This window comes from Pituophis catenifer, unplaced genomic scaffold (genome assembly GCF_029215685.1).
Source record: "Pituophis catenifer annectens isolate HBS135680 unplaced genomic scaffold, rPitCat1.0.hap2 SCAF_13, whole genome shotgun sequence".
Lineage (NCBI taxonomy): Eukaryota > Metazoa > Chordata > Lepidosauria > Squamata > Colubridae > Pituophis > Pituophis catenifer.
The window spans coordinates 2,663,189-2,675,455 of NW_027256893.1; the positions used below are offsets into that span (position 1 = coordinate 2,663,189).

Sequence of the window (12,267 nt, forward strand, 5' to 3'; positions counted from 1 at the left end):
GGGATGCCAGAGTGCCTCCAACAGTTTATTGTACACAGAAAAGATACAAGTTCAGTAAATCAGTGGCACTTGTTTGCTAGTTCTTTTTAATTGATTGGTTGATTTAAGTGATGCCCCATTCCCAAACAACTCTGGGATACTAAAAATTAATATTTGGGGGGAAGTTAAGGTCCCATGGCTGTGTGCAATCTACTGTGGTACAAAACTGCAAAAATAATTCTCTAAAGCACCCGAGATTAGAACGAGAACTAATTGATAGAAGGTCCTTAAAGAAAGATCCAACCTAGAACTAAGGAGAATAATCCTAACAGGGAGGACAATTAACTAGAATTAACCAGACAATTAACCTTCAGAAGTTGTGGTGCTCCATCACTAGGGATGCTCAAGAAGAGACTGGAGAGCCATTTGTCTGGAATGATATAGGGTCACTTGCAGAGGGTTAGACTAGCAGACCTCCAAGGTTCCCGCAACTCTGTTATTCTATGTTCTAAAATCTATGTTTGGGTACGGATTTATTTGTAAACTCTTGTCTTGCACTGTCTTGAACTTCTGTGGTCTCCACAGACTCCAGCCTGGGATTGTCAGACTGGTCTATTCCAGGTTAGCTTTCCAATGCAGTCATTTATCTGAATCATTCCAAGATTGATCTGAGTTTCCTGAATTGCGCAGAAGCCGTTCTTTTCGGATTTAAGCACAGAGAATTCTGTCCTGGTAAGCAAAGGGAGGGGAGGGTTTGAAATTTTCCATAGTTCAAAGAGCTGCCATTATTCTGAGAGAGCTCATGGCTGAGTGCAGTAATAATGGGCAGCTCCAATCTCTGGCTTGTTTATCTGTCCTCAGGATTAAAGTGATGCAGGTCATGGCCAGCACTTTAGCTGCAAATGTAAACTCTTTGGTCCAACCATCACCCCCTGTACAAAATATATTCTTCATTATAAATTTAACACCAGCAGTTTAACAGATTAACAGAGTTGGAAAGGACCTTGTAGGTCATCTAGTCCAAGCAGGAGACCCTACACCATTTCTGACAGATGGCAGTCCAGTCTCTTCTTGAAAGCTTCCAGGGTTGAAGCTCCCACAACTTCCGAAGGCATCTTCTGTTCCATGGGTTGATTGTTTTCCCTGCCAAAAAAATTATCCTAATTTCTAGGTTGAATCTCTCCTTGTTCAGTTTCTATCCATTATTCCTTGTCTGACCTTCAGGTGCTTTGAAAAATATTGGAAGACTGCTCTCCTGTCTCCCCTGGTCCTTCTCTTCACTAGACTAGCCAGGCCCAGCTCCTGCAAACGTTCACCGTATGTTTTAGCCTCCAGTTCCCTCATCATCTTGGTTGCTCTTCTCTGCACTCTTTCTAGAGTCTCAACCTCTTTTTATAGTGTGGGGACCAAAACTGGATGCAGTACTCTAGGTGTGGTCTTACTAAGGCTTTACAGAGTGGGAGTAGTACCTCCCTTGATTTTGACTGTATCTCTCTGTTAATGCAATTTAGGATCGCATTGGCTTTTTTGGTGGCTGCTGCACACTGTTGGCTCATATTTAATTGGTTGTCCACTAAGACTCCAAGATCCCTCTCACAATTACTGCTCTTAAGCCTGGTTCCACCCAGTCTATATGTGTACTTTTGGTTTTTCTTGCCTAAGTGTAAGACTTTACTTTTCTCTACATTGAATTTCATTTTGTTAGATAGGGCCCAATGTTCAAGTCTGTCAAGATCCATCTGGATTTTGAGCTTATTATCTAGTGTGTTGGCTATTCTGCCAGCTTAGTATCATCTGCAAAATTATAGTAATAGTTCCAGAGGTGGGTTTCAGCAGGTTCTGACCAATTCTGGAGAACCGGTAGTGGAAATTTTGAGTAGTTCGGAGAACCAGTAGTAAAAGTTCTGACTGGCTCCGCCCCCATTTATTCTCTGCCTCCCAAGTCCCAGCTGATTGGGAGGAAATGGGGATTTTGCAGTATCCTTCCTCTGGAGTGGGGGGGGAATGGAGATTTTACAATATCCTTCCCCTGGAGTGGGATGGGAATGGAGATTTTATAGTATCTTTCCCCTGCCATGCCCACCAAGCCACGCCCACCAAGCCATGCCATGCCACGCCCACCAAACCACACCCACAGAACCAATAGTAAAATTTTTTGAAATCCACCACTGAATAGTTCCTGTTATACCTAATATCTGTAAGAACAAATACCTTTCCACATACTGTTTTACTTGAAATCTTATTTGCATGCTTTACATTATCCTTAATGCTGTTATTTAATGGGAAGGATTAAGAAGAATATCGCTGAACTCTCTGTGCATGATGAATTACTAGACAGTGTAAGTACAGCCACTGTGTTATATAAACATGGCTTGGGTCTCATTCAATAAACAATTAAAACAATCCATGATCAATCAAAAGAAATATTTCCACAATAGCAAATGCTCATATGATTAGTTCTAGAAAATATTGGTAAAAAGCCATGGAAGTATTAGCTGTTCTAGTATATATCTTGCAGGAATGTGAACAGGCAGGGGCATTTCTTGTTTGTTGGACATGTGAAAACTCAGAAAGTTTTGGATGCAAATACATACACTAATTCAGAAGATCTTAAAGACTGTAATATACAATTGAAACCAGAGGTTTTTCTTTTGGGATTGATAGGCAGTTGGGAAAAAAAAGTCATGGAACTTTGCATGATAATTGCAGAGTTGTTATTGCATGTTCAAAAGTGAGAAAACTTCTAAAATTTTGGGCAAAAATGCACAGATGGCTAGAAAAGATAATAGGGAAACATGTAGATTTTAAACCTGAACTGTTTTTATAGAATATAGAATAGAATAGAATAGAATTTTTATTGGCCAAGTGTGATTGGACAAACAAGGAATTTGTCTTGGTGCATATGCTCTCAGTGTACATAAAAGAAAATATATGTTATTAGGGATAATATCTGAAAAATTTGATAAGAAAAGTATACATTTAATATTACATGCAGTGAGGATTATCTTCGTACAATATTGGAAAAATGAAGAAACACCGCAAGACAAAGAGATAATTAAGAAGATACTAGATTGTGCAGAAATGGACATACACTGAAAATCAAACAGAAAAAAGACACAGAATATTATCAAAGATGGAACTTATTCTACCAGTGGTTGGAGAAAAGGGGGTGGAGAGTAAGAAAGGAATTTGTATTGCTAAGCAATTCAAATACCCAGACAACACGATGTTTATTAAGCACCAAGAAATGTAATTAATAGAAAATTAATAAAAAATTATTTTTTTTAAAGTGGAAAAACTTCTCAGTAGAGGAATTTGTTGAGATGATGGAAATTGGAGAGGTGACCAAAACTGACTTCTTTGATTAGAGAAGACAACATCTATTTTAGTTGCTAGAAACAACTAAATTGCTTTGCACAAAACAAAACAAAAATGGCTTTGATGATTAGAAAACAATAGAGTAGATAATGGAAAGAGAGAGCTTTTCTTGTAACCACAGAGTAAAAGGTAATTTTGTAATTGTACTTATTATTTGCTGAAAAAAATCAGAAACTGCTTCTTTCTATTTCTTTTCATTCTTTCTATTTGCACCTTTTGAGGGAGTTTTTTTCTCCCTCTCCTTTTACTTTCTTTTATTTTATATTAATTATTGTTAGTTTTTAATCTTTTACTCAAAACTCTTAACAAAAATTATGCCAAGAGTAACATTTTGTTTCTGCATCATACTATCACTGACAGAAGTTCCATGACTAATCTAAATGAAATATTTTTTTTCACTGCTTAATGTTGGCCGAACAAACATTTCTCATGGCTTTATTAATTGCCCCCTCCGTCTTTCTCCTATTTTTGCCAAGGGTGGCAATTTTTTATTAAAATCTGATAGATACATTCACCCATCCATTGATCTTCTCAGCATAAATTTCTGGACCATTTGATTATTTCCTGACCATTTGTAAAATATTTCCCACACATGTTAGCAAGCATTTTGTTGTATGCAAAGATGCCATAATTTTGCTTAAAATCCACTCCATACAACGTCCAAATGCAACATAGCAACAGATCACTCACACGAAGTTCTGCAAACAGACTGAAGTGAGAGAAATTCATCCTTCGTTGTATTTCAACCCTTCCCTTTCCTCTGAGCATCCCAAAACATTTTCCAGTACAGGTAATCCTCGATTTATGACCACAATTGAGCCCAAAATTTATATTGCTAATTGAGACATTTGTTAAGTGAGTTTTGCCCCATTTTATGACCTTTCTTGCCACATTTGTTTTTTTGTTTTTTGTTTTTTTATTGAAAAGTTTTATAAGAAATACAAACATTTCCCCCCCCACCCTTTCCCCCTCCCCCCTTCCCCCCCCACCCCCCTCCCTAGACTTCCCAGAACAGGCACAGGGTATAGCATTCACAAACATAAAGCTAAAATATGCTAACAAGTTATTACATTCATATTCTCCCTAAGTCTTTAACTCCTTATAGCTCAAGAACTATAAACATAAACTACTTAAAAATATTTCATTCATAAGCTATATGAATCTTCTTGTTCGGATACTTTTTTTGCATATAGTCAATCCATCTTCTCTATTCTGATATGTATCTTTCATTTGAATGATCTTTAAGATATGATGAAATTTTTGCCATCTCAGCCAGATGCACAACTTTTAATGTCCATTCCTCAATGGTAGGTGGATCTTCCTTCTTCTAGTACTGTGCCACCAGTAACCTGGCAGCTGTTATTAAATTCAAAACCAACTTAGTCTCTATTACAGTACAATCCGTGACTATTCCCAACAAAAAAAACTGTGGTGTAAATTTAATTTTTTTCCTTAAAATATTTTGAATAATCCACCATATTTTAATCCAAAAAGCCTTAATTTTTTTTACATGTCCACCATATATGAAAATATGTAGCATCTTCACACTCACATCGCCAACACTTGGGTTGTAAATTTGGATACATGCAGGCTAGTTTTTTTGGGTCTAAATGCCATCTATAAAACATTTTGTAAAAGTTCTCTCTTAAGTTTTGAGCTTGTGTAAATCTTACATTTCTAACCCATATCTTTTCCCATGTATCCAACATTATTGGTTCACCTATGTTTTGTGCCCATTTTATTATACAATCCTTGACTAGCTCTGTTTCCGAATCTATTTCCACTAATACATTATACAACCTTTTAATATGCATTTGACCTTTATCTCTTATTTGCTTTATCAAATTCTCATCCTGCTGCAAAATACCAGTTTTTTGATCCTCTCTCCATCTGGCCTGCAGCTGACCATACTGAAACCAAGTCTTAATAATTCCTTCTTCTCTTAATTGCTCCATAGATTTTAGTTGTAATCTAACTCCTTCCTTATAAAGGAGTTCCTTATATGTAAACTTATCTTGCTTTTGCTCCAAATTTATATTCTCTATCGCGTGTCTGGGTACTGTCCATATTGGTAACTTATCCTTTAGTTTATATTTATACTTTTTCCAGACATGCAGTAGAGCATTTAATTTAATTTAATTTAATTTAATTTCCAATTTATATACCGCCCTTCTCCCTGAGGACTCAGGGCGGTGTACAGCCAAGATAAGAACATAGAATACAAATATTAAAAACAGTTAAAAATATATATAAATTTGGCCCGAAAGTTAAGAAGTCACAAACTGATTAAAAGAATTTAAAAATTTCTTCTTAAGCCAGCCTGGCTTGCTGGAAAAGATGGGTTTTAAGAGCACGGCGGAAGGCATTGAGGTCATGGATTCTCCTTATCTCAGGGGGCAACTGATTCCAGAGGGTAGGAGCCCCCACAGAGAAGGCCCTCCCCCTGGGGGCCACCAGCCTACATTGTTTCTTAATATATGACTTTTAAAAGTCTTATCTACTTTCTTGTCATACAATAGGTAAGCATGCCAGCCGTAGACCAGACCGTATCCTTCAATATTCAGTATCTCTTCCTCCGTTAAATTTATCCAATCTGTAATTGCTGAGAGGGTAGCAGCTTCATAATACAGTCTTAAGTTGGGCATTTTAAGACCACCTCTTTCTCGGGTGTCTTGCATTATCTTTTGATTAACTCGTGGTTTCTTCCCTGACCGCACAAACTTGTTTATGCCCTTCTGCCATTCCTTCAAATTTTCATCTTTTTTAAGTATAGGTATCATTTGAAAAAGAAATAAGAATCTTGGTAAGATATTCATTTTTACAGTGGCTATCCTACCCAGCAAAGACAGTTGCAATTTCTTCCAATTTTCCATCTCTTTCTGTATTTTTTGCCATAACGGTTCATAATTATGTTGATATAATTTCATATTTGCAGTCATAATATAAACTCCTAAATATTTAACCTTCTTAACTATTTCAAATCCTGTTAACCTTTCTATCTCTTCTTTCTGGCTTCTGTCCATGTTTTTAGCTATTATCTTTGTTTTAGCTGTATTTATTTTAAAACCAGATACTTGTCCATATGAGCAGATTATATCCATCAAGGCTGTAATCGATTGTACCGGTTGGGCTAAGGTAACCACCAGGTCGTCCGCAAATGCTCGTAACTTATATTCATGCCGTCTAATTCTGATTCCCTTTATTATATCAGTCCCACGTATTTTATTTAATAAAATTTCCAGCGTCAAAATAAACAATAACGGAGACAAGGGACAGCCTTGCCTTGTTCCTTTTTCTATATTAAAATTATCTGTTAAATCACCATTGATTATTATTTGCGCTGTTTGTTTTTGATATATTGCCTAAATAGATTGTATAAAATGTTCTCCAAATTGCATCCTTTCTATTAGCTTTCATGCCACATTTGTTAACTGAATCACTGCAATTGGTAAGTTAGTAACCTGGTTGTTAAGTGAATCTGGTTTCCCCATTGACCTTGGTTGTCAGAAGGTGGGAAAAGGCGATCACATGACCTTGGGACACTGCAACCATCATAAATGTGAGTCAGTTGTCAAGTATCCGAATATAGATCACATGACCCCAGGACTCTGCAACCGTCATAGATATGAATCAGTTGTCAAGCATCCAAATTTTGATCCCATGACCCTGTGAAAAACGGTCATGTCACTTTTTTCAGTGTAATTATAACTTTGAATGGTCACTAAATGAACTGTTGTACGTCAAGGACTACCTGTACATGGTGATATATTGCTACTACAATGACCGGAATTCCCTACTGGCCAGAAATTCTGGGGTATTGCAGCCCCCCATTCATCATCTGGAAGGTGTCAGTCTGAGGAAGGCTGGTGATCTAACCTATGGAGGGCTTTAGCAGTATAACTGTGCACACGGGGATACCAACGGGGGAAGAAAAGTGATGTGGGTGTATGTTTAATGAAAAAGTTATTGAAGACACACGCTGACTTAAATCTAAACAATGTTCTACTTGGAAGGATAAGTCCTTAGAACAGAAAAGGAAAGTTGCAGAAGCGACAAAGATGTTTCAATCTCTTTCCTATCACTTTCATGTTCCTTTTATTTTGACAACATTTTTCTCAGCATCACTTCTAGGATGGAGCTGAAATGTCACTTTACCTCATTTCATTTCATATTTTGTTTTGTTTTGTTTTGTTTTTGTTTTTATTGGATTTATATACCGCCCTACTCCTGAAGGACTCAGAGCGGTGAACAGCCACAGAATAAAACACATAAATACAAAAATTTAAAATAAAATAAAAACGAATTAAATAATTTGGCTGAGACAAATTTAAAATACCCAATAATTTAAAAACAAATTAAAATTTACATTTAAAAGGGGAAAAGATTTAGGCCAGGCCAGCTTGATGAAATAAGAAAATCTTGAGCATGCGACGGAAGGTGCGCAGATCCAGGATCCTCCGTATCTCCGGGGGAAGCTCGTTCCAGATCGTAGGTGCCCCCACAGAGAAGGCTCTCCCCCTAGAGGCCGCCAGTCCACATTTTCCTTTCTCCTTGTTGGTCCAAGCCTTCATTTGTTTTGCCTACACAATGCAATAAAACTTGGTGGAACGTGCCATCTAGGTGATATCGTGGATGCCACAATCCTGCTTCAGGAAGGATGATGTCATGGAAAGGCGTGAAGATGGTTACAGTCAAAACCATTCACTAAGAATTTAAGCAAATAAGCCAAAGATTGTGGATGATGAAGAGGAACCAGCCACTTCAATCAAACAGCACAGAACAAACCAGCAATAAAACAACACAAATGTTCAGGAGGCGAATATAATTTTTTGGCAATCTATTCAGCTGCCTCCAACTTTTGAAACAAACATCATCTTTTTAGAACATTCTGTGCAGCCCTTCAAATGTCACTCCGGCATTCATTAGTGATATTCCTCCAAGTCTCTACAGTGGGTGAAGTTACCATATCTGACACAGCAAACAAAATATGTTGCATAGTTTTAACGCAAGCGCTCATAGATTCTGTTTTGCCCTTTTTAAAGAGCTGTCCATCAAAACAGTCCATCAAAGCAGAACGAAATGCTCTGGACTTCACCTAATATCAGGACAAAATATCTGACAACCGCCAGGAAAAAGCTTCTACAACACCTGCGGTTGCAAATACATATATTTTATATATATTTTAAGTCTTCGTTTCCAAGAAATAAATGTAATCAAGGTTTATATGCTCAGAGAAGCCAACAGGATGGGATTGTTGCACTTGAAGGATCAGAAGAAAATTGTAACTAATGTTGTGGAAAATTACTTCGATATTGCTTTCTCGGTACAGGATAACAATTAGGTTGCAGTGTGAAGCAATAAATGAACGGTAACAAATCAACAAAAACAGCCACTGTCAGGAGTACTTTGGTGACGGGAAGTAATGCAAGCATTACTTAAAAGTTTTATGATTTTCATTTAATTTGCATCACGGCTGCTCAGGCTATAAACAAACTACCATCTTTAAAGCAGGCAGTGAAAACTGAAGAACAAAATTATCTCGTCTTAACTTTGCTTCAGAAACTACTTAGGTAAGTGCCATCAAGTCAAGTCTGACTTTGACAACTGTATGGACAAATGATCCTTCATTCCCTTGATTTGTTCCCACAAATCATCCAGAGCTGTTCCAGGGAGATTCCAGTGAATTCCCAGATTCAGTCTATCCCATTTAATTTATTTCCTATCTAAATGTTTTTTCCTGTGAGACCCGTCTATCAGGGCAACCTGGCCTACCCAATTATGGGATGGAGCATACTGCTTCCGCTTTAGCCGTTCAGCCCCCAATCCAGGCGCCTTTGCAGGCAGTCACTTTAGCGACAGACTATTTTTTGTGTTAAATTTATGTTTATTGACAAAGAAATAAAGGGAGACTAGTATAGATCTATTTCAAGCTTTTTTTTTTTTTATTTGATTTATATGCCGCCCTTCTCCAGAGACTCAGGGCGGCTTACAATGCGTTAAGCAATAGCCTTCATACTTTTGTATATTTATACAAAGTCAGCTTATTGCCCCCACAATCTGGGTCCTCATTTTACCTACCTTTGAAAGATGGAAGGCTGAGTCAACCTTGAGCCTGGGGAGATTTGAACTTGCAATAATTGCAGGCAGCTGATGTTAATAACAGTGCTTTAGTTTGCTGCACTACCAGGGCTCCTATTTAGCCCTCATCAGCTAGCCATACCCTTCTGGGATTCGAACTTGGGCTACTTGCATATTAAGTAGATGTATTAACTTCTAATCAACCTCTTTTTCCTTTCTGTTTTCCTCAACCATGTCAAGCAAGAGTTTTTTTCTAGCCCCCCCACAAAACACATGACCACTATCTCTAATTAACTGGACTGACTATATTAACAGTGATTATTTTCTCCTCAGAAAAGGTATCATTGTTTTCTCCTTGGGAATATCATATGGTGGCACTTTTGTGGAAATGCACAAAAAATTCAGAGGTCATTCTAAGATATGCTGAGGTGGGATCTGACAGGAAGGACTTGGTTGCTACCAAGGATCAACTACAATTGCTTCATATTAATATTTTCCCTACCCTAGTAAATTTGATGGGGAAATCTTGTGTTTGGCTGGTTCAGATAGTACCACTTTGGTAAGGGGAAAGTTTTTATTGGATACCTACAAACACTATAAACCAGGGGTGTTGAACTCAAGGCCTGTAGGCCAGATCTGGACTGTGGGGTGCTTAGATCTTGCTGGCCATGGGGCTGGCCTGGAAACAGCAAAGGACCAGCCTGCGGTGCCTCTGCCGGCAAAAAGAGAACTCGGGTCTTTTGCAGCCCTCTGCCAGCAAAAACTGAGCTTTGTTTTTGCTGGCAGAGGGCTACCAAAACAAACTAAAAACAAAACAAAAGGAGAAATGTTTCTCCTTTTGCATTTGAGCATGCAAGAAGGGACATGAAAGGAGAAAGGGAAAGAGAAAAGATGAAGAAAAAGAAGGAAAGATGGAAAGAGAGCAAGGAAGGAAAAATAAGGAAAGAGGGGCAGGAAGAAGAAAGGAGAATGAAGAGGGAAGGAAAAAGAAGAAAAGGAAGGAAGGAAGGAAGGAAGGAAGGAAGGAAGGAAGGAAGGAAGGAAGGAAGGAAGGAAGGAAGGAAGGAAGGAAGGATTATAATGAGGGAGGGAGGGTCTCAGGGAAGTCCTGCTTTAGCACTTGGCCACCACAGGTGCCCCCGACACAAGTGACATCGAGCTGGCCATGCCCACACCCGGTCACACACACCCGGTCCTCCAAGGTCAAGCACAACCCTGATGCGACCCTCAATGAAATAGAGTTTGACACCCATGCTATAAACCAATCAAAATTATTCTACTGTTTTTCATCCAAACCTAGACAAGAGCCAAAGCCTAGTCCTCATGAAACCCCAAAAGACTGTTTTTAACAACTTGAAAGAGCAGATGAATTCCCAAACAAAGCTTAGGAATCCTCTCCAGACCACTTAAACCAAATGTGGCAGATCCTCTCTATATACTTCAACCTTCCCCAACCATTGGATCTGCTGGGATTTCAACATGCGGCAATCCTAGTCATTGTGAGAATTCTGGAGCTACAGAGACAAACTCAAGAACGCCAGATTAGTGAAAGTAGTATGTAGGTGCGTTTTGGTGATATACATGACTGAAAACATTCTTGACTCGGCACTAATTCCTAAGTGAAAGGCTACAGATACGTTTTCTCACTATTAATTAGAATACAATTTCCACGATAGTATTTTTCTGACTTGTCTTTCTTTGGTATATGAGAAAATGCACTTTTTTTCCACAGGAGATTTTGGGGTGATTCTATTTTGGTTGAGAAACTGCTGTCAGCCGGGTTTTCCCCTGAGTGTTAGATATATCACCTCAGAACAGACAGCGCAGGAAAATATTGCCTGTTGAACTGACAAGCCATACACGTTGACAATACTTTCCATCATTGAATCAAAGGTTGCAACTGTTTGCTTGGGAACAACAGTGCAATGTATAGTTTGCAGGAAATGAATAAACCTTACTGTTCAAGAACCTTCAAGAACAGTTTGCCACAACTTCTCTTCAACTGATAATTGAACCTTGCCACTTGTCTCAATTACAGAAAATCTTTCAGGATATTCTTTCCCATAAGTGTTATTTAGTTAAAAAAAAAAACATTTGGTAAAAACAGAGTGAAGTAGAACCTGAAGGTACCTGAAGCTTGCTGGGGTACAACTTCTTCTGGATCCTGCAGATGGATGAAAATGAGAAGCCCAGCTGCTCCAAACAGAAGAATGAAGGAAAACATGCAGGTCAGCTTCATCATTAATGTCCTCTTATCAATCCAGTTTAAGCCCACCGAAAGAAGCAAAGGTCTTCTCTTTAATCCCCAAAGCTTGAGTTGAGGTCAGCATCTCAGTTGGCTTCCTGTTTCAAGGGCCACCTGGTAGAAAGAAAGCAGTAAGCGGCTACTAAATATTGTGCATAGCTAATAAACTTCCTATATGTTGCCTCCTCTCTCCTCCCACCTCTCCCTGGGCCTACCGACCAAGAATATGAAACAGCAAAACACTCTATGTGGAGATTTGTTCCAGGGAATGGATGTCCATCTGTATTTTATCATGCTCGCTGCATCTGTTATTCAAAATATTTTAGGATGCTATTTTAACTTGTTAAATTATTGTTTAAGATGTTGTGCCTTGTAAACTGCTTTGGGGAGGCTGTGCCTCAAAAGACAACATGAATCCTGAAGTTAGGAGAGAGAGAAGAATCCACATTCTGCTAAGTGCAACATATTTAAAAATAAATATTTTAGATTAGCTTTTTTTTTTTAAAAAAAAGCAAAACTATCATGCAGTTCATTCTCAGTTGTTATTAAAAAAAAGGAATAAACTGGGCCCAGGGTTGGGTTTTTTT

General features: G+C 38.3%; 1 protein-coding gene across 1 annotated transcript in view; it reads right to left on the bottom strand.

Moving 5' to 3' along the window:
• Positions 1 to 11,677, bottom strand: part of CHST8 (carbohydrate sulfotransferase 8) — a 265,315-nt gene extending 253,638 nt beyond the window's left edge. Inside the window, exon 1 of the mRNA XM_070952985.1 lies at positions 11,566 to 11,677. Coding sequence (XP_070809086.1) covers positions 11,566 to 11,677 — 112 coding nt within the window. The remainder of the gene's footprint in view (positions 1 to 11,565) is intronic.
• Positions 11,678 to 12,267: the final 590 nt, after the last annotated feature.